At 41.7% G+C, this 23,531-nt stretch overlaps 1 protein-coding gene across 1 annotated transcript in view; it reads left to right on the top strand.

Annotated features, from left to right (window-relative positions):
* Positions 1 to 3,827: 3,827 nt before the first annotated feature.
* LOC147197470 (roundabout homolog 2) overlaps positions 3,828 to 23,531 on the top strand; it is a 62,288-nt gene continuing 42,584 nt past the window's right edge. Inside the window, exons 1-2 of the mRNA XM_086125589.1 lie at positions 3,828 to 4,280; positions 18,273 to 18,599. Coding sequence (XP_085981715.1) covers positions 4,220 to 4,280; positions 18,273 to 18,599 — 388 coding nt within the window. The 5' untranslated portion in view covers positions 3,828 to 4,219. The remainder of the gene's footprint in view (positions 4,281 to 18,272; positions 18,600 to 23,531) is intronic.

The following is a 23,531-nucleotide window of genomic DNA, read 5'->3' as shown; positions in this document are numbered from 1 at the left end:
ATTTGTTTCAGGTTCAAAACCTGTGCCATTTTGAAACCCTTAAATGTACCGTCAATTTTCAAACCAAATGAACATTATAAGCAATCATATATACATTTTAAAATCAGTTAAACATTGTGAAATTAATATGCTAAAACAATAAAACACACAAAAAAGTCTAAATGACAAATGAGTCTGCAATACTGTAGTGGAACCTAATTTGTCAATTCATTTTTTTAACATGAACTGACATACACGTCTGAAAAGAAGTTATTCAAGAAACATACATCTCATGGTCCTGATGGGAAAAAAAAGATCAAGAAAAAGCAAAAGGTGCAATTCACCTTTTCATGTTAACTGAACTGAGTTCCTGCGCTTGAGTTGTCGTAACCTGCAATAATTGCGGATACAACTATAAAATTGTGTGCGCCTTTCGAAGCTAAAGGGGGCACACGCATGCCAATAATCTGGATGAATGTGCATTTGGGTTTTTTTTCTCAGCTCTTTGCGACAAAAGTCAGCAAAGGCCCAAATCTCAGACATCCAATTGAGAGTTTGGCTTTACTTTTTGTGACGAAAGTCGCGCGATTAATCTTTGGTTTGGTTTGTGTGTTGGGAGTGATTTTTTTCCTATTTTTTTTCTATCCATCAATCAGCTCAGAGATACAGTTGAGATCATAAATCATAAACGTTTACAGCCGGATTGAGTTTGCATAATGCAGGGGTCACCCAAATGTTGCCCACAAGCACCAGTAGGGTAGCCAACAAGGATCATATGAGTAGTCTGCGAGTTTGTTCTAAAGATAGCTCACAAGTGATGAAACATTGTGATTTTTTATTTTTGAAATGATGAAGTGATCATTTGGAAATGTAAACTTTGGCCGAGATTTATAGAATTAAAGTGCTCCATATTGAAACTGACATGTTTCTCAATTATTGTAAGAAATCATTAACATGATCAGTGTCTTCACACAAATGAATTAATTATGAAAGGTAATCCCAGCAAATATGTTATTTTCGAAGTGTGTATCAAACTAGTAGCCCTTCGCATTAATCAGTACCAAAGCAATAGCCAAGTTTCGAAAAGGTTAGTGGCCCCTTTGATAACGTGTCTCACGAGTCATTCACCACAAAGAAAATGACAAGAAGCATTTCCAACATCTTCAAGATGTTATAGGATACTTTTGAAACACACACACACACACACACACACACACACACACACACACACACACACACACACACACGCACGCACACACACGCACACACAATGGAGAAGACGGCACTGTACATCGAAGATGCTATTTGCGAGTGTCTGATCACATTTTGGGGGCTTTTTGAGGACAATGACACTAATCCTCTCAAGTGACACCTCCAGGACATCCACCTCTATTTCATGCTTCGATGCTCTTTGTGGCCCCCACAAATAAACTGCACACTTTGACTGAAGCAGAAACGGAGCAATTGTGGGGCCTCTCTTTGTGTCCCACTCGGCAAAGGACATCTGGACTCCTCTTGAGCAGCCCGATTCCTCAGTCGCATTCAGAGAGAACAAAGGCAACCAAAAGTCATTCTCCACCATGACCGCCTCTCCTGGTCTGACACGGACACAATGAGGCAGAGGGATGAGATGGCGGAACCATTTGCTCTGAGTGAAAGTGAGCTTGTACCCCCCCCCCCCCCCAGTCCCCTCTCCAGGGAGACGTGTGTCCACAGCACTCCACAAGAGAGACATCCGGTTAAGCCTGTGGAGACGCCAACATGGCCAGATTGTGGGTGGGAACAACAGCTGCCGAATAAATTAGCTACATGGTGGCTCTGCTCTGACCCACAGGATGATTAGTTATACACGGCAAAATCATTTGGCGCTTTTATGTTGGGATGATTAACTCATGGTTGGTGCATGGCTTGTTGATTTTATGTCTCTACATTTCCTTCTGTACACCAGCAAGCTGACCTAGCAAACTCCATGTATCTTGTTGAAGTTGTATTCGCAGAAAGCAAAAAGGCATTGTTGTGGCTACACAGTACATGTTAAGATACTACAACCAACTAACTTTGCCTGCAGGCTGAATTCTTGCGGTATTTTTGAGTTCACCAAATCTAATAAAGATCCTGATCATTTGAATCAGGTGTATTGGAGTTGGGAAACATCCAAAACACGCAGGCCCTCGAAGACACTTGTGCTTTATCCTGTTAGCATTGAACTTGTCCTGGAACTGCTTACCCATATGGGGTTATTGAATTCACCTCAGAGTGAAGTGAATGAGCTTTTATTAGCAGTATCCTTAAATGAATCCCGTCAATCTTTTACTTCGAATTTGTGAGAAATATATTACTTTGCCGGAGTGCAGTTCTTCTCAATTAGCTTCCGTTGCCACGCGCACCTAATTTTAGCTACCTTGCTAGGCGCACAGGTGGCGCACAGGTGCTTCAGATCATCAATCAGCCACTACTTGAACCTCACCAGTATTCTTTTATCAGATTGATCCCCCGTTGACACATTCAAACAAGACACAGTGTGTTTATTTGAAAAATTGTACCCAAACAATTTCTGAAGATGCGTTTGCCCACCCGCATTTGAACCAACCAAATATAAAATGTCAGATGTGTTCCACCACCAATTTTGAGTCTCTATTGTCGTACCAAGACTGACCTGTGATAAGCGACATGGTGCCGGAAGGCATCCAGACTGCATGCAACTAAAGAGGAAGTAGTAGTAGCAAGAGAAGAAGCTAGGCTACTTGTTATCTTATCTGGTAACCACATTGCTACTTCAAACCCAAAAATGACTCGTGAGAAATGTTACAGTGATCTTATCTGTTTATATTAAAATCTATTTGTCCGTCTGTGTTGGCCATACATTATAAGGATGTCCTATTGGAAATATTGAACATTTACAATCGTCTGCCCTGAACTTTTTCCACGCAGATCATAAAGAAAAAATCACTGTGAACACACTGCACGTCACAAGATAATGGCTCAGAATAATCTTTTATATATTTGTTCCGATAATTGAGACTTGATGAGTTTGATCGGAAAGGAGGAAAAATGCTTAAATTAGTCCCGGTGGTCCAGTAGTAAATGTGTCGGCCTCATAGTGCAGAGGTACCGGGTTCAATTCCAGCTCAGGCCTCCCTGTGTGGAGTTTGCATGTTCTCCCCGTGCCTGTGTGGGTTTTCTCCGGGTACTCCGGTTTCCTCCCACATTCCAAAAATATGCATGGCAGGCTGATTGAACACTCTAAATTGTCCCGCAGTGTGAGTGTGAGCGCGGATGGTTGTTCGTCTCTGTGTGCCCTGCGATTGGCTGGCAACCGGTTCAGGGTGTCCCCCGCCTACTGCCTGCAGACAGCTGGGATAGGCTTCAGCACCCCCGTGACCCTTGTGAGGATAAAGTGGATCAGCAAATGGATGGATGGATGGATCAGATTATTGGTGTTTATGTATGTCCATCTCGCTCAAATTAATTGTCGTGTGCTTTTTTTGTCCGTCTCTAAAAACAAAATACTGTATTCATGTTCTGTTTGCTTGGAGTCATTCTAAAGCCGGTATCTGAAAATAGATGTGATCCGTAATGCTGCTAAAAATTACTTATCTTTTCACTCCAATTTGGCCCAGTCTCCATTTTTGTCCTTGCGATGTCCTCACTGTTAATTCGCCCAGAGCTTTACTCAGCTATTACACCGAAAACAAACAAAGGGAGATTGCATTGTATTCCCCCCCCCCCCCCCCCCCCAATTGCATGGGGATTTGTGTGTGCGTACACACTCACACGGAGCACAGATGTCGTGTCTGTCCCTTTAAAGAGTGGAGCTTGGTGAGGATTTGTTGCAGCCATCCGGCAGAGTGCAGCTCTCGCCTCACACTGGTGTCTGGAGCGCACGCTGAGAATACACTCTTCTTATTCACGACTGAGCTTGACTGAGTTAAAGCGACCCTTTCTTTGTGTGCTGACAGGGTTCAATCAGACAGCCTACGTTTGTGGGAGATTATGGGCGGGTTCAAGTGACACTGCCGACTTGTAGGTTCTTCCAGGCCGGTGACGATGCTGATGTTGATGATGATGCTGACAAAGCGCTCTGGGAGAGATGGTAAAGTTTGTTTGGGGGTGATTTCACTCGCTTGAAATCATCCAGCTGGGGCTAAAGAGCTTCAGTGCTAAAGCAGGAGCTGCTTGGAGTGTCAAGGAAGGTAGAAAAAAAAATCACGGATTGGAGCTTTGACACAGAGGCTTGGAGATGAACTTTCAACATCTGCTGTTTGGGTTGTTGGCCACATTCACCGGCACCATAACATCAGGTAAGGCATGGCTACAATAAAGGCATGGGTTGCATGCGCAGATTGTGTTTGACGACTTTCCCAACCATTTTTGAGCCCCGGCACATATTTAACATGAGGGGGTAAAAATAGTATGGGACACCTCCATACAAAAATGGGGTGCACTGCTTGAATGCCATCTTGTGGATGAGCATTTTAATTGTTCTGCCTGTTGTCTGTTGCTGGCATCAATAGATCAACAAAAAGACATTATTTTTGCAAAATGACTTTTGGACTAATTAAGAGAAACTGGACCGTTTTCATACTGGTTTGGAATTATTGCCGATGATGATTGGCATCATCCAGTTTTTTTTATTATGAAGAGGATGTCCTTGTAGTCTGTGTCGATACTTTAGCGGCAGCCTGTATGTTATGTAATATGTACCAATAAAAAGAAAAAAAATATCCCAGTGCCGTCCTTTAGCATCATTTTATTCTCAAATTTAAAGAGCTGTGCATGACTATTTCTACCTGTAGAACATCAAAGTTTATTCCACTGGACATTCTCCAATTGTTTGATATATTGTGTATGCCCGATACAAGTCAACACGGCAATCGGGTTCCCAAATGGGGTGTTTAAAATTACTTTACGATAAGGGCACACATGATTTATGACTCGGTTAGTCATGATGTTATCTACACTGAATCACTAATATTGTAAACATTCGGAAACTACTTACCACAATTTACTGTGTGAGGTATGTTTAAACTAGTGTCACGTGCAAATCTTATGACTCGTGCCAGTTTCTTTGTAAAATATCCAAACAACCGGTAATGATCAATCTATGAAGCTGTTATAAACCCTTTAGAACAGGGGTGTCAAACTCATTTTAGTAGCGGGCCAGTTTGGAGTTGCGTCCTCCCTCAGAGGTTCGTGATGACAGTGAAACCACAAAAGTATTACTTGTACACTAAAAATTAATAGATTACTCGTTTTGAAATCAGTCAAGTCAATTATAATGGTTTGTTTAATTTTTATTCAAGGGAGTGTAAACTGAGTAACAAAATTATTGCAAAATATCAACGTCATTTATTACACATGACAATTTGACATTCCGGTACAGATTTTAGCAAGATGACACACAAATGAGAGTCGAGGCTGTGTTGTGTACGCATGAAAAAAAAAATGGTTTTACTGGACTAATGTACAGTACTTTGATATGATGTCTTGTCCTTGTGATTTAACAATCCAAGTTGGACAAATGACACCAAAAAAGGTAGTACAGGCCCAAAGGACACACCAAACCTCGACCTTTTATGTCCATAAACAACCACTAGTGTTCCAATAAAATCTCTTTCTATGTAGAGTTATTGGTCTTAGCTTGAAATAGCCCCCTCATCCCATTATCCCACCCCACCCCCCAATCCAAACCAAAAATGCTTTTAAACGCTTATTTTTTTATTACTGTTGTGAGCTGGATTATAAAAGCATTCCAACCATTGCATTAATAGCAGATTACATTTACAAAGCTTTAATCCAAACCCCAAATTAAATCTTGAGGAAAACAATTCGTGGATTGTGCAGATTGTTGGTTGATCATTTCTATTGAATCATTCCGACCGATGATCCAGATTCAATCACAATTTTTATGCAATTAGAAGGCACCACATTTGAAAACATGGCAGGCCTCTATTTAATATTACGTTTATGATCTTTTCATGTATTGACAGTTTGACTCACTGACAGTAATTCGAAATTGTTTTTCCCAAACAAAAGTGTTCTAGGACTTAATGGAATGTACACCTGTTGAATTCTGCACTAGAATGTTATATTGACATGTAGAAAATATGCAAATGTTTATTTTCAAAGAAAACAAAACTCATTGTTGACATATATGATCTTCTGCGTGTGTTGTTAAAAAATGAAAATAAAGCACTTTCCTAGTTTTTATGTGACATTGCAGCATATTATCGCACCGGTCAGAATTGTGACCAATCATAAAACATGTTTTTCACTTATGTGTCAATAATTACTTATCATTATTATCCATCCATCCATTTTCCAAACCGCTTAATCCTCACTAGGGTCGCGGGGGGTGCTGGAGCCTATCTCAGCTGTCTTCGAGCAGTAGGCAGGGGACACCCTGAACCGGTTGCCAGCCAATCGCAGGGCACACAGAAACGAACAACCATTCGCACTCACACTCACACCTAGGCACAATTTTTGAGTGTTCAATCAGCCTGCCAAGCATGTTTTTGGAATGTGGGAGTAAACCGGAGTACCCGGAGAAAACCCACGCAGGCCCGGGGAGAACATGCAAAATCTACACAGGGAGGCCGGAGCAGGAATTGAAGCCAATACTTCTGCACTGTGAGGTCGACGTGCTAACCACTGGTCCACCGGGCCGATCATTATTATTATGATTATTTTTTAAATTATTGTTATTATTATGATTGATTTTGATGTTTATACATCTGGAAAAAATTGGGGATTAAATAGGCAGAATCTGATTTCGATTGTGACTCCCGTCTTAACAAATGCTCTCGCTTTACCATTGGGCTTAATTATCCTGCTGTTTAAATTGCCCTCTGTTGGCCATTACTAATCAGTACTGTTGGTTTGGAAGTTCACATTTGCATTGAATTACCCTTCACAACCATCTCAGCGTTTACTGTTTAGCGACCTTTTCCCATTTTCCTCTGGGAAGATTTGACATGTTTCACATTGTGCCACCTCCTAGTCCACATTTCTTGACGGCGGCTTTCTCTAGTGGTGTAGGTTCTCACCATCTCAGGTGCTCTCTAACACCCACCACCTCCTTGTCTACCCAAATCCATTAATACTGTATGGAGATGGCTGTGGCTCATTTAAACTGCATATTTCCCTTTGCATCCGACTGCAAAGCACTCAAGCGTGAGTGGATTCCGAGAGGTTTTGAAGAGCGTAGCTGGTGGAGCTCATTTGGTTTGTTGTATTGGGCGAACAAAATGAGGTTAAAAGATGTGTTTTGTGTAGGAGTGTGAGAGCCAAAGAACCTCTTCGGTAGGCGGCTGTGTGAAATTGGCCTTGATAGGTGAAAGTCAAAGCTATTGCGTGTTAAAAAAAAAAAAAAGTATATTTATGGGTGATATTAACCACTGCTGGTCACTCATTGGTTTGGAAGGTTCATCAACCTTTAAGTATACATGACGAGAAATGACAAAAAATAAACATGTTAATTTACCTTATACCAGGGGCCTCTTCTGAAAGTCAAATCTCTTCATTTTTATGCCATCTTTCCTTCAACTTTCGTTGGATGATGTCATCAGGAGAAGGAGAGAGCGAGAAAAAGTGCTTCGTTTCTAACATTGGAAAAGACGGCACTGTTTCAAATGACTGACTCCACTTTTCCGAACGGACTTCATTGCGTAAGTATCAGTGATGCAAAATCTCTAGTTTGCTGACTTTAACTACAAAATATTAGCTTGATGATAAAATGAAAAATATATATATATCCTAATTTGGTTTTGGAATTGCCCATTCTCTAATAAATGAGGAATTATATTTCTGTTTGTGTGGAACCACACTTCCTTTTGCTTTCTAGGCCTCATTAACCGTCCAATAGTGACAAAAAGAAAAGGTGTATTGCTTTTTTTTTTTTTTTTAATGAGCGTATATTTTTTAAACATTATAGAAAATGGAAGGTTTTTAGGTGCGCCTTTTAGTGCGGAAAATACGGTACTGTAATTATCGTTGGAGCCTTTTCCAAATAACTTTCATGAACAACCTGTGGCTTTATGAGCCTCGTCCCTGGCTGCATGGCAGAATCAATTGAAGTTGGACAGTAGCATTGTATAGAAGGTAGTGATAAATTCCATTCAATCCCCAGGAGGTACTTAGACCTACAGGTATGTCTTCACAGAGTCTTGACATTCAATCCCACTTACTTATAAATCGTTTCTTTTGGGTGAATGAGGCACTTGTATCTCGAATTTCTGCTCACATATTAAAACAAAAACAAATCGGCATGACCGTATTAGACGCTGACTATGTTTAGCATGCATAGTGGTAAGGTGACTGACTTCATTGATCCCCGCAGACACAAATCTCTGTTAATTCGTTAGATCCCATTACGATGGGAGCTCCGTTGGCGCCTGTTGCGCTGAATGGTGGTGACAAACAAATCTGGCCCGATCGTTTGCGTCCACTGCTTGTGGTTGCATGGTGACAGTCTCGGTAAAGCATCTCCCTGCACACGCGCACGCAAGCACAAAATGACGACTATTCTTGATAAAGGCTGAGCAGAAAGTGGTCGGTCGTCTCATATGCTGTCTCCTGAGTCACGCTGACGGAGGCTGATGATGTCCCTCTTTCGGGTACAGCCGGTGATGACATCACCAGCAGATGATTTGAGGGACCGAGAGGAGGCAAACAATGGCTCAGATGGCTCGCAGCAAGGCCAGAATAGAATCAAACCAGACTTTGCTTTAAATGTCTCCATCAAAAACATTATCGCCCTCCTGCAGAGAATACTTGGAGTGCTACAGAACTGCGCCTGCCTTTATATTGGTCTTTGGAGTATGTAGATGACTGAAAATTGATTAAATGAGTTGGAATTGGCCAGAGTTTACTTCGTTATGTGTGGAGAGTTGTGAACAATTGGGTGAAGTCCAGGCAAAAATTGGCTTGAGGCAGGGGTCGGCAAACTAAAATGTTGAAAGGGGAAAAAAACAAATATGTCTGGAGCCACCCAAAATTAAAAGCCTTATATAAGCCTTATAATGAAGGCAACACACACTGTATGTATTATATTCGCTCTATTAGCCTACTATCAAAATGACCATGTTGGCTACAAATACACAATGAGCCTTCATGATAAAATGTTTTTTTCCCTGCGGTCCATATTGAAGAGCAGGGGTGCCCAAGCTTTTTTGACCGATGATCTACTTTTCGATCAAACAACCTGCCGCGATCGAACCGTAACCGCACACGCGTGCACACACCACGCACCCACTTACTTACACACGCATGCCATAGTGAGCAACAGCCACAACAGCCCCTAAGGTGAATGAAAGTAAAAAAATTAAGTATACACAAGAGTTTGTGAAAATCACTGCCTACCTCCTTCGTCGAGACCTGATGCGGAGGCACGGGGCGCACTTTTGCGGCGTTAACTATTGTAGCTCACGTGTACCGTTTTAAAATGCTTCTCTCGGCCCTCCAGATTCCCATTCTTTGCCAGAACCCTCGGTGAATTGTACCTGAAATGCTGTTTTTTGTTTTTACAATAGCCACCTGCCTGGGAACCCGCCATGCTAATAGAAATATCTTTGTTGACAGAAATGTTGAAATGTAATATTTATTCGACACATTTTACAGCATTAGAAAATGTTAAGAATGTTTGTGTCGTGTTTGTCCTCCTACAGAAACCATATTAAAACCAAAAATGTATTTCCCTCCCCCGTCTTTTTCCATGTTCAAACATGTTTGAAAAACCTCCAGGGAGCCACTAGGGGGCGCTAAAGAGCCGCATGCGGTGCTCGAGCCGCGGGTTGTCGACCCCCGGCTCAAGGCATACCCCATGACTGTCACTAGGGTGGCATCATAGGCCTACAAGTGGGATTCCCAAATTAAGGTGTTTATTAAGTGTAGTGGCGAACTGGTATAACTCCACTTTTCCACAAGTGCACTATTGCACTATTTAAGTAATGGATGTTTGAACAACCCTCGTAAGGATAAGCGGATCAGATAATGGTTGGATGGCTATTTTCACACAAATGGTGCAGCAACACATCTAGACACACGCACACACACGCGTGTGCGCGCACCCACACACACACACGCTATACAGTGTTATACTGCCACCAGTGGTCCTTTCACTGACAGCAGAAGGATTCCACTTGTGTGCAGCATAACCGCTAAATGCCGCTTCACCATGTTTACTTGGAGAGAGATGCTTTGAAATGTGGTTGTTTTGTGGTTCAGATGTGGCCACTGAATAAATTACTTCAGAAAGTGAAAGACACTACTGTAAAAAATAAAAAATAAAAAACTAGCGACTCTGAAAAAAACGTTTCTTTAATTTGCTTTTTCTTGGATTTTTTAAAATATTTTTTTACATTAAAAAGGTTTTGTAAAGGGTGTTTGAGGGACGTGTGCCAACTGTTGGAATGTTGAAGGGGTTGCTTGTCTTAAAAAGTGTGCCAAAGGCTGCCCTATGTTGTAATTATATTGTATTTATTCAGCTCAGGGCCAAGAACGGCTTTAGACAGCCAAACTGAAACATTTAAGCCACACGAGTTGTTGCACCCCCCCCCCCTCCACCCACATGCACACGCTTCATGATGAAAGCCAAAAAAAAAAAAAAAAAAGAAAAACGCTCAAGACAGTCTTTAACCAGGCTGGAGTTCTCAAAAAGATCATTTTCCAAGGCCAAAAACATGAATTTACATGTGGGTGAATGCCAAACCTTTGACTTTTTGAAAATGTCCATAAGGCACGCCTTCTCCTGGTCCAACGCATCTCTCCCTATCAGTGGCTTCACATTCTTTACTCATTATCAATTCGTCTCATCCTTTGTGACTTATAAAATCAACTTTATGCGTCATCAATTTCCCTGTTAAATGTTTCATTATTATACCGGAGCGCCATAACATTTTTAATCTCACACCTTGGCCTTAGTCCCTTTTACACGGCCCATCTAAGATGTCCTTTTCATGACTTGTGTCGCTGGTCTGTTGAAGCATCTCAAATGTCCCCTCTTCTGAGATATAATGACAATAATGAGGGCCTGCAGATATTGAGTCACATAATCGATGTTCCCTAAAATCTAAAACTGCCAACATTATTCAATATATAAAGTATGATTTCTCCCCTCCCCCACCCAAAAGAGTTTTTTTCTGAATATTTGGGGGGGGGCACCAAAAGTCTGCATCTACCTGCATAAATGGTGAAGACTCTCCATAAATTTACTAACAACCCATATTAAACCAGCACCTGCCTGGCATAAAGTATAAAATTTGTCTTCCAGATTAAATATTCCTTCAACATGCTACCATGACAGTTACTGTGCTACTTTCCTGCTTAGATGGGGCTTTGGCAGCCTTTTGTGGAGTCTTTTTTTTTTTGTTCATAAAGATCCCAAAGCCAAAAGCTTGCGAAAGGTACCCCCCCCCCCTAAAAAAAAAAATAAATAAATACAAAATTATTGTACACTGAACCCGCCAACGTGAATAACAAAGCCCACAAGTAATAGGTCATTATTGCTTATATTAATAGTTGGGACCCTCATCATACCCCAAACTATGATCCAAAAACACTTGATCATTTCAAACTCCTCTTCCATTTCACTTAACAATAAATGACTTCCATGATTTGATCTTCCTGCCAGCACACTCTGTCGGGCACAGTTTTTTTTCATTGTCCTTTATAAAAAAATGTTTTAACAAGTTTAAAAAAGTGTTGAATCCGTATAGTATAAACATGCACTCACCCTCACCATCCCCTTTGCGCCATCTGTACCAAACTATACGTTCCAGTCAAAAGGTTTGGAGGCATAGATAGCCATCATGCTTAAAAATCAGGATACATGGCAACTTGTACCACACAATACCAACACATTATCGTCACTACCAGGCCTAATTTTTGCTGCATTTAGCCATTAGTCACAGTTTATGTTGTTTGTTGGGACCACGCTGAGGTTTTCCTCGAGCTAGAAAGTGTTACAGGTGGCCAGATAGTACCTCGGTAAGCGGCCCTGAGGCTAGATGACGGGACACCAAACAGGCCTCCCTCCAGCTATTATTTTGTCTGAGAACCTTGTGTGTTTGATGTGCCGTAAACGTATCAGGAGACGGTCTTTCACTTTGCAATTAAGAGCTTGTCTGTCAGACTCGCTAATGGTTTGTGTCCCGCATCCTGTTCCCGCCTTGATGTATTTGTACGCCGGGAGAAGATGAATAAATCCTCACGGCTTAGATACAATCGAGGTGATTAGTGCCGTCTAATCCTCCTCACAGTCGGGTCACGGTGAGTGAGAAATCAACTGCGCTGTTAATAAATCACAGAAGTGGTCTGTTTTGACGGAAGGAGGATAAATATCTGTTTTCAAATATCACATGAAAGAGAAAATTGCTGTCTTTCTGCCAGAGAAGCTCTTTGCACCTCTCACAAGGCCTGTTCGCTGGATTGATGAAACCAGCAAGTTGTACATTGACTATATGTATTTTTGCGCCTTCACTTTAACAACATATCTTTGACTTCGAAGAAGAAGGAGAATGCAATGGGTACAATATCTTTGTTGCCAGATTGAAATGTACTACTGGGAAATCTATTGTTTAGAATACAACAGTCCTCGCTTTGATGCATAATGATAATAATTAGAAACATTTTATTCATCGGCGCCTTCAAGGGCATTCGAGGTACAACATAATTGAAAAGCAGCACAATAAAATAACAGAACATAAAAAAAATCTATCAACCCTTTCAGGGACGGCGGTTATTACAGTGGACAGCTTATCATGTTATCAGGTTACAGGGTGCACATGAAAGGGTTAACATAGTAAATGATCTGGGCAACATTAAAGCAAATAAGCAATCCGAAATAGTTGTGCTTTGAGATTTTAAAGAGTGACAATGAGTCTGCGTTACGGACGCCAGGTGATAAGTTCCAAAGACGAGGGTCAGAGCGGCCGAAGGCTCTGTCCTCAACAGTGGTTAGACGGGCAGAAGGAATGGAGAGGTGGAGGGAGGACGAAGATCTGAGGAAGGTGCAGGATAGTATTTTGCCTTGAATGCGGTACCAGACATGAAGCCAGTGGAGTTGTTGTAAGACTGGAGTAATGTGGTGGGTAAAAAGGGTTCTGGAGAAGTTGTCATTTTTGTGGTGACTGAAGAGAGCCGCAGTATTCCAGGCGGTAAACGACGAGGCTATGAACAAGAATGACAATGTTGTGGGGGGATGAGGGATGGACAGAGTTGTTTAATGTTTTGTAAGTGAGAGTATGCAGATCGAGTGATGGCATTTACCTGTGATTGAAAGGACAGTGCGCTGTCTCGGATGACACGAGACGCTTAACCCGAGGGGAGGTGTTGTCAAGTGTCATGGAAAGTTTTGGCTTGAGAGGACTTGGTACCTCTCAATAAGATTTCGGTTTTATCACTGTTGAGTTTTAGAAAATTGGATGAGAGCCAGCGTTTTGGTATGGAGAAGCATTCAAAAGGAGGAAAGCATCATCGGCATAACATTGTATGTTGAATTTGTCAAGAAGGAGGAGATAGATAATAAAGAGCAGTGGGCCTAAGACAGAGCCTTGGAGGAGGTTGTTGGTGATCTTCATGAGTGTTGTTTCCGTACACTCTGTGGACCGGGAGGAAACCAGATTAAAAATTTTATGGAGGTTATTGGAGGCAAGGTGGGAATTGAGCTGGGAAGCAACAATCTTTTCCAGTGGAGTTGCAGGGATTCGTTGGTGACCAGTCGAAGTTGGAGAGTGAGTAAAGGAGAGGACTCTGTCCACAACCTTGGGGGTAGCCTGTGCTAAGCGTGATGGTGGTGGAAAGGTGGTGGCCGAGCCTAACAGTTTGTGGCTGGTTTGTTAAAAAAAATCCTTTATCCAACTGATTATGGGAGTGGATTGTCCAAAGAGGGAGATTTTGTCTTGTCAGTATGTCCGGTATGATTGTGTTGAAGGCAGAGCTGAAGTCGATGAAAAGCATCCTCACATCGTTCCCTGGATGCTCTGGGTGGTTCAGTACGTTGTGGAGAGCTGTTTGAATGGCGTCCGCAGTAGATCGATTTTCTCTGTAAGCGAACTGGTGGGGATCAACTGAGGGTGGAAGAGAGCACCTGATATGATGTGCAGCCAGTTTCCCGAAGCACTTCACGATCCCAGGCGGAAGGGCAACAATCCTGTCATCACTCAGGTCGCTGGCGGTTGACTTCTTTGGAACGGGGAAGATTGTGGCGCATTTCAAGCAGGAGGTGATGTTGGACTGTTCCTCTTCAAAGATGTTTTCAAGCAATCATCCTGTCACCGTTTAAACATTAGTGAGCCAAATGTATCTTTCTTCCGAGGAAAATGTGTCGGCATGGTTGCTCATTGTGGCGTAGACATGTCCCGAATTGCAGGTTTGTCACTAGAGGAAGCTCGGGAGTCGCACGAAGTGAATATGCTAGAGTGGTGTCACGGTGACACGTTGGCAAACGGTGTTGTGTACACACACACACACACACACACACACACGGTTGTCAGCTCCAGGCTGGCTGAAGCGGCACAATGTTTCAAATGACTGCTTGTGAATGAGAAGCCTGCTCGTTTGTGCCGCCGCGGCGTGTCATTAATTTCGTCCATTTAAAGTCATTTGTCTGGGAGTTAGTTCCTCAGTTCTCCTGATGGTCAATTGAGTTATTAGTCCATGCGTAGAGAGCGTAATTGGCGGGTTTCATGCTTCAGAAGGTGTTGCTAAAATAATGAATAGCTTTTCTTGCTTGTGCTTCTTCAATGTTGTGTGGAGGTCATCGGCAGCTTACAACGGGGGGGTCACAGAGTACAGCGTTCGCCTGCATGTTCGCGATTTGCTATCGGCAAATTCTTTTCACAGATGATTTCTCGGTTTGTGGCGGGGCTTGCTCATGTACAATGTGCCTCGGGCTAAGAATTTGTTCTGTGACTATATTCTTAAGTCAACACTATCTCAAATCATGATTCTACATTGAAATGAACACAAATTGAATTCATCAGTTTCATCCTCCAAAACCAAACCAAATATTTTTTCCGAGTGTGTTTTCAAAAGGGAAAAAATAAAAGCACTCTATAATGGCGTACTCGGTGTTGCCACAGCTACCTGGAAAATGTAGTCACTTGATTGATTACTTTATTAAAAATAACCTGCGTTACTTTCCTGGTGACTTCGTTTTGAAAGTAGTTAAGTTACATTCAGCACCTGCAAACACGGTCCCAACATCAAAATGACAAGCGGATTTGCATGTATTTCATTCGAAGTTAATCACAGAATATTTAGGCTCTACCCTAAGAGGGCTATTGATTGTGGGGCGCTGATTATTGCTCAACAATATCCAGTCTCAGAATATAAGAAAATGGCTTAGGACGCTCATTTCTTTTCTTTTTTTTTGTCTCTGTTAAAGACTGTAATTTGTTGCTTTAAATTAAAACAGAATACAATGATTTGTGAAAGATGTTCAACCTATATTGAATTAAATAGTCTAAAAGGAGAAGATATTGATTGTTCAAACTGATAATGGGCCTTCATGGTCACCTAATGAGTCAGTACCTTTCGTATTGGATATGATTTATTCAACGTCGTTATTGTGCTTCCCTGAACGGGCCTCTCCGTCTCCCTTGAATGGTCTCCAGAGATGTTTTTCTAATTGAATTGCTACCATTCTCTGAAAATTGTAATTAGGTTTGGAGGGTGTTGAATGTGCTGCCTTGTTTAAACCAGTGTTCTTATTGGCAGTGGCCTCCAACTTCTGCCGAGTAGCACGATGTGTTCACACCGCCATTGTACAACTAGTAATGCACTAAATTACATTTTGTTTTCACGCAGCATGAATGTGAAATGTACACCCTTTGTGAGCTCCACGTGCACATGCTCCAGAAGAAATCGGCTATCTAGTCCTACTGCAACGCACTTTTATTTCCCACAAACACAGCGACGCTCAAAAGGCTGTTTTGCAGATGTGGTGCCATAATTAGTCGGTTTCAAAGGCTTTTTTCCCCCTGCTATTACAAAAAAAAAATTAAAAATCTAAAAACCAAAGAATGAAAATAATTAAATGATCTTAAATCTTGTCATATTATGACTTGATTCTCATGTTACAACTTTTAACGTAATTTTATCTTCTTTCATTGTGGCCACAATACTCCCGTGTGAAGAAAACAAATCTAATGATAGTCATAATACAAATATATATATATATATATATATATATACACACATATATATATTTACATTTTTTTCCAACACTAAAAAAAATCCATAATCAAATTCTAATTACATCAACATTTAAAAAAACATTTTTACATCATTTTTACTTTATCATCCAACCTTTGATTTATTTTTTTCAATAGAATGTTTCCACTTAAAAAATATGTCCCTAATATTATAAATTATATTTTATTATATTTATTTTCCCTTTTTTCTAAATCATTACCAATTCTTTTCTCACATTATAACTTCATACTCACACTAGTTTTAATGACTTTTTGCCCCCACAGTGTGGCTCCCAATAATTCCTCCTGCATTGCAGGAGTTTGATTTGAGACCAGCTGGCTGCTAAGCGAGGGCTGCTTTGAAGACAACCTCACCAATAATGCTCAACGATGTACATTATAAAATTAATCTATGGCCATTACTTTCTATCGTCATAAAATGCAGGATGAGAAAGGATTGAGACATTCCGTAATCTCTTTCTAATCTCTTGAGCAAACGCGAGGTTGAATTTGAAGCGTTTTCTGGTTTATTTTTTGTGTTAAAAAAAAAAAATATATATACAGTATATATATATATATATATATATACAGTATATATATATTTTTTATAGACGGTTCTTAGAATGGATGGATGGATGTTTGGATGGATAAACACATAGTTTGCGGGCATCTAGTGGCTAAATGTGAAACTACACCCCAAAATAAATTAGATAAAGAACACATGAAGACATAAAAAGGTTTTGGGAAAAAGCTCAGGCAACCAATACTTTAACTCTCATACTATCATTAAATTATTTAAATAAGATGCTGTGAAAACATGTTTTTAAGTCTCTGTGATGGAGTTGTGTGACGACTCTTCGTCATCTTAGTTGAGAGAAAACTAAGATGCGGTTGCTTTTAGATGCTCCGATCAAATGCGGTGTCATATTATAAGCATTTTACAAAGTCATTGTGAGCCGTAAATGTGCATTCGCATCTGCCATAAAAAGTCACATTCTCCCAGCATGTGTTTGTTTTTGTGATGTAATCTGGTTACAGTGGCAAAGAAAAGGGAGTTTGGGCCTTCCAAAGGGTTTTATACTTATTTGAGGACTTGGTTAGCCTCCCTGGGTCTGAAAAATGTGCTTTGCAAACTGTGTCAAAGTAGCGCACTGGCGAAACTAACAGAAAAGGCCGTCTTGGTGCCAAAGCATTGGCTTGAGGGTCACGCATGAAATAATGTGAATTCTATTTTTTATAAACAGCCGTGTGTGTTTTACGGTGACCCAGCGAGGGCGCCGATGCTTCGTTTCTAATGGCTCGATAAACGGTTGCATGAAGTGCTTGGAGCAGTGCGGGACTTCGGGGGTGGCAGCGGCCAAGGTTCATCAAAAATGTCAATCTGCTTATGGCAAAAAAATTTAATAAAATAAAATAAAAAGGAGCTTTTGCAGCCCTTTAAGTCGAATTTAACATTAGAATGTGAGTCATTCGGTTACTCTAGACTGTTCATCTGTATGTAGTCTTAATGGATGGTTTTTTTCTTTTGGGCCAGATTACGTGCTGGAAGTAATGCCTGTAAAAGCGGTGCAATGACCATTTCATTTTCTTTTTATTTTTGGGTTAATTCCGCGCGGGGGAGACCATCTGTTCATCAGAATCAACCTAAAAGCACCGCCGTTTTGAATTATTCATGGCGAAGAGTAACACGTTGTTAGGGACGTGGGGTCTGCCTCTAAAAGCTTAGCGTAAATCTGCTGGCCTTCCCCCCCCTCAGCGGCAAGGAAAAGCTAGTAATGGATCCCCAGGGAGATGCAGAGACAGAGAGAGAGTTATCTTCATCACCATAGCTCACCTATCATTCTCTCAATTTCCAGCTTTTGGCCCAACCGCCAATCTCATTCTACTGCAACAGCCCCGACATTTTAAATACTTGGCGCAGACCTTGTCCTCTGGGATTCACAGGACACTAGGGCGGAACAATTTTGAAACATTTTAATTGTGAATAATTTTTCATTTCTTTGCTAGCTGGCACACAGGAGGAAGGCATGCTCGGTTATCACCGTACTTTTTCCATGGATTTTTGTTCAAAATGTCTCAAAACAACGTTCTCTCTCTCAGGGTCACGAGTGCGGTTCGAAGACAGCGCCCCCTGGATCACGGAGGACCCGTCCGATTTGATCGTCTCCAAAGGAGAGCCGGCCACCCTCAACTGCAAAGCAGAGGGCCGCCCGCCTCCTAGCGTGGAGTGGTACAAGGACGGCGAGCGGGTGGAGACGGATAAGGACGACCCCCGCTCGCACCGCATGCTCCTGCCCAGCGGCTCGCTTTTCTTCCTGCGCATTGTCCACGGTCGTCGCAGCAAACCCGACGAGGGCGTGTACACCTGCGTGGCACGCAACTACCTGGGAGAGGCCGTCAGTCGCAATGCTTCGCTGGAAGTTGCTAGTAAGCTTATTTGATTATTCATCATTGAGTGTGAAATTATTACACATTCTGTAGTTAACCCCCCCCCCCCCCCCCACCCACCGCCTGCTCCCCATAATATTTTTTATTCATTCAAAGTTGTCAATGCTAAGTTCAGAGCAACTTTTACGTTTTATTTTTTTTTTTAAACGCAAACTCAGTGAGGTGGTTGCCAAGAACTGGATGTACCTCCATAATGATGAAAAGATCATAAATAATCTGGCCAGGGAGGTTACAGAGAGGTTGACAGCATCGTTGATGGAGCTGCAGGAATTTCTGTCCATTACTGGCTGTTTAGTACATGTGACAACAATCTACTGTCTTTTTCATTCAGCATGTCCGGTGTAAGGGGTAGCGTGGCTGGACGGAAACCTTATCTTCATTCATTCATTCATTTTCCGAGCCGCTTTTCCTCACAAGGGTCGCGGGAGGTGCTGGAGCCTATCCCAGCTGTCTTCGAGCAGTAGGCAGGGGACACCCTGAACTGGTAGACAGCTAATCGCAGGGCATACAGAGACGAACAACCATCTACGCTCACACTCACACCTAGATTTCAAGTGTTCAATCAGCCTACCAAGCAATCAGAGAAAACCCACGCAGGCCCGGGGGAGAACATGCAAACTCCACACAGGAAGGCCGGAGCTGGAATTGAACCCGGTACCTCTGCACTGTGAGGTCGACGCGCTAACCACTGGACCACCGGGTTGCCCACCTTATCTTCAAAGAAAGTAAAAACACATTTGAAATTTTCCGTACACATTTTGTAAAATGCGTTCTGGTCTGATGTAACCAATGTTGAACGCTTTGGCCATAATTCCAAAAAGGAGGTTTGGCACAAACACAACACCGTTCGGAACCAAAATAACAATATACCGACAGTGAAGCCTGATGGTAGCGGCATCGTTCTGTGTAATTTTTTATTTGGATTTTTTTTGTCCCAGGTGGAACTGGGAATTTAGCCTCGGTGGAGGGAATGATGAATAATAGCTGTCAGTGCTGGCGCAAAACCTTCAGGCTTCTGCTACAAATCTGTCAGGAAAAGTCGACCAGAACAACAAAACTTATTTAGGGGTTAATCAGATGCACTGGTGGCAGGTCTGTACTGACTCCCATTTGGCAAGTTTCAATGTTATCGGTTGATTCTGAATACAGCCACATCTCCAGTTATAAAAGCCTGTGCAACTGCATTATTTCAGTTGGTTATTCTTGCTTCCCCTCACACATTTTTTTCTCCCCTCAATTGAATTGTACGGGCTACAGTTCAAATTAATGATGGAAAAAAGTTTGGAAATGATTTCTCTTGGTCTCAATTTTTTTTGTATTTCACATTAATCTGTCATTTGAATAGGGGTGTGTAGACTTTTGTTTGCATTGATATAAACACACTATTCAGGTATTTTAAAATGGTTGTTTATGTCAACATTAAACACATAAACATATTATTCATTCTCTTGGTGATGTGCGCAAGATTGGCCATGAAGGTTTGAATAGGACTGCCTGCTTTTTTTCTTCTTCATTGAATTCTCGAGGAATTGTAGTCAAAGTTCCAACTCTCTAGAGTTTAATCATTTGATGGGCGTCAAGGTTACATGATGGATACGAGAGCAAAGGTTGACTGTGCACTTCCCAACTAGATTCATGACAAAAATGCTTTTTTAGACATGGACACAATACAGTACGTACTTATGTGCAAAATATGTGCTCTTTCGATATTTCATTTTTCATAGTACATTTCTCAATGCATGTATGAAAAAAACCCACCCTTTAACAACAAAGGGTTTGAGCAATGAAAACATTAACCAGATACTCTGATTTTATTTTATTTTTTTACTCTCCCAATCCAAAGGGCTCTTGTGCATAATAATTGCCATTAAAGGGTGGCATAAAACTGCTGAACAGCAAAGCAAAATTCAGCACAAGAATAAATGGTATGTTTGTATTTATTATTTATTTTTTCATTATTGAAGTATTGTGTTTTTCCTTTAAATGCGCAACAGAAAATACCACTTAAATAGTATAAGGCAGTATAGTGACCCTGTGTCAGTGCAACTCAGTCATTTATGCCATCTAGTGGTGAATGGTGATATTACAACTTCAAATTACAGTCTGTATCACAGTTCGGCACCTGTGAATATGCATATTCACAGATCTTTTTTTCTCCAATTTTTTTAATCTTGTTTTTTCCCCTCAGTTTTACAGGGACGTTTTTAACCCTCATTTTTTCGTGAAACAGGGGTATTGAATGTCTATCTTTGTTTTGGGAAAATATCTTGGGTTTGTAAGAAAAAAAATAAAATGCTCAAAAATCATAAGATGTTTTGGAATTAATCAAGCAGGCCACTCATGAGGTCAGTTGCCCATCCTTGCTGTCAGTGCTCTGTTGACAATCTTTCCATCATTCGCCTTCCTTTGTACGGCCCCACACCAACACAAGTGCAGAATTGGTTTTAAAACCCATCTGGTATACCCTCTGTCGGTCATGTTTTCCTTTCCCAACTTTTCTCATACTGCATGCGCAGATCCCACTGGTACAAGATTTCTCTTGATTTTGACACACAAAGCCCTCCATAATTATTGACACCCCTGGTTAAGATGTGTGAAAAGCGTTAAAATAACTTTTTTTTTTTTAATTGAAGAAGCGTACTCTTATACTGAAAATTGTAGTCATGGTTCACCAAGCACAGAATCAAGTTCCTTGCCTATGCATGACATGTCAGTCCCCAGCCCTCAACCCCATTGAAAACCTGTGGAATGAGCTAAACACCAAAAGATTGGGTGCCTTTTTGTTGGCAAAAGGCGGTTGTTAATTAATTGTACCACCCATGATTTGATGTCAATTTGTACTGAATAAATGTACTTGAAATACGTATTTTTAAATTGTGGTCCTGTCTTATTTAGAAAAAAAAAAAAAAAATGAATTTCCTCGAAGCTAAGGAAAACATCTTGACCACTGGTGCCAATAATTATGGAGGGCAATGTTGTTGTGGTAGCTAGGGGGTCACATTCGTGCATATTTTACTGTTGCACAGAAACAGCAGTCTTTTATTCAGGTCCGCTGGGTTGGAACAAATCACATTGATTGTTGCTGAACTGTGGCGGACTTCCTCTTTAATTGCATCATTTGAGATTTGACTGCGCGCGCGAGAGTGTGCGTTTTGTCTTGGTTGTGCAACTGAGGAGTACAGCAGGGGAGCGGGCACACAACACGCTCGCTCGGCTATTATTCTTTCCCGTCGACCCGGGACATGCGCCATTGTCTTCCCTCCGCCTAATTGCGCCAGTGTGGCTCGGCCCCCGGCTGAACCGCCAGTCGGCTTGGCGCGAGGAAATGGATTAGTCGGCGCCTTGATTAGGGAAGCTGCGGCAAAGATTAGCAAGGTCGGATCGTCCCCCCGGTTGGGGAGATGCAAAACAGCAGTTGGAGTCTTATCTTGTGTTGAGGCTTCCCGACTGACGCCGTGTTCTGCGCGGCTAGCCTCTTCTGCATCTCGCATCCGCATTTAAAAAAAACAACAACAAAAAAAACAACCCACACAGCCAGACACACACACACAGCCTGCTGCCTCCTCAGATACATTACATGACTCTCAAAGATGATAAAATGCATCCAGAAAGTATTCTCAGAGCTTCACTCCCCCTCCACAAAAGAAAAGTGCAACTCCTATGTTCTATCCATAATACTTTATTAATGGGCTTTGGGCTGCCTTACAGCCTCAAGGGTTTCTAAATGATGCTACAAGCTTTCCACCCCTTTTGGCCAGTTTCATCCCATTTTGTCTTTACCGCATGTCTCAAGCGTCATCAGGTTAGATGGGTAGCATCTGTGCATCCTTTAGATCTCTCTGAGAGATCTTGACTCACATTCAAGGTTGGGCTCCTGATGAGCCACTCAAGGCCATTCACAATTGTCCCGAAGCCGTTCCTTTGATATTTTGAAGCGTGTCTTGCCAAAGAATAAGAAAAGAAATTGGTCGGCGGGCCTTCAAGTTCAAAGCCCCATCGGACCGGAATAAAAGTTCCTCTTCTTCAATTTTTTTTGCTGGATTCATTTCATTTGGACATACACTCGACTTGTTTACAGTTATTTACCTTATGTCATAATGTATTTACAGTGTGTCTTGTGCCTTAGGTTGTGCATGCTATATATGGAATATAGGTATTATTAATATTGTTGTATGTATGAGTTAATGTTATGAAATATGGCGGCTGGTGGGAGGCTCGTCTTAAGGCAGCATTGAGTGTGAGTGATTTGGGTGCGAGTGTGCTTGCTCAAGTGTTTTGTGTTCAAATGTTTTACATTGTGTTTTTTTAAAAGTATTTAGGACCCCCATTCGAAAATGAGGTCATGCATGTCAAAGGGGATATCCTTTAAAGTAAAAACCAAAACAATATCGACAACATGTGGAAGAGATGAAACTTGAAGAATACTTTCCAGATTCAATGCATGGAGCGCATTCTGTCGGCAACGTAATAACAGAAGTAATAGAAAAGGCACACTTCTCTTGCAGCCACGCACTGAGTCTCACCATGCCTATCTGCTTCTAATCTGGCTTCCTCTAGAGTAGAGGGGCATATGCTAAACCAGCATGGTGGTGGTGGCGGTCTTAGACCCCCTTGCCCCCTCCCCTATGAGGGTGGTTGTGCTGACTGTGGGCTAAAATGTGACCCAATTAGCTCTGGCAGAGTAGACAAGGATGGAAGTGTGTGGGAGTGTGTTAATGAGAGGCCAGTTTTAAGGTGGTGGTCTTGCATGAGTGTGTGCGTGTGCGCGCACACATGGGCGTGTGGCACAACAACAGGTGGTGGAAAGGACTCCCGTCCAAGTCTCAGGAGCGCTAATGAATAGCCAGACATCTGTTTCACTCTTAGCGGTCTGTGAGGCTCAGTGGATGACTTTACAACCCGCTGACAAAT

This window comes from Hippocampus guttulatus, chromosome 12 (assembly GCF_054856545.1).
Source record: "Hippocampus guttulatus isolate MCC_2025c chromosome 12, RoL_Hgut_1.0, whole genome shotgun sequence".
Classification (NCBI taxonomy): domain Eukaryota; kingdom Metazoa; phylum Chordata; class Actinopteri; order Syngnathiformes; family Syngnathidae; genus Hippocampus; species Hippocampus guttulatus.
This window is presented reverse-complemented; position numbering and strand designations above follow the sequence as displayed.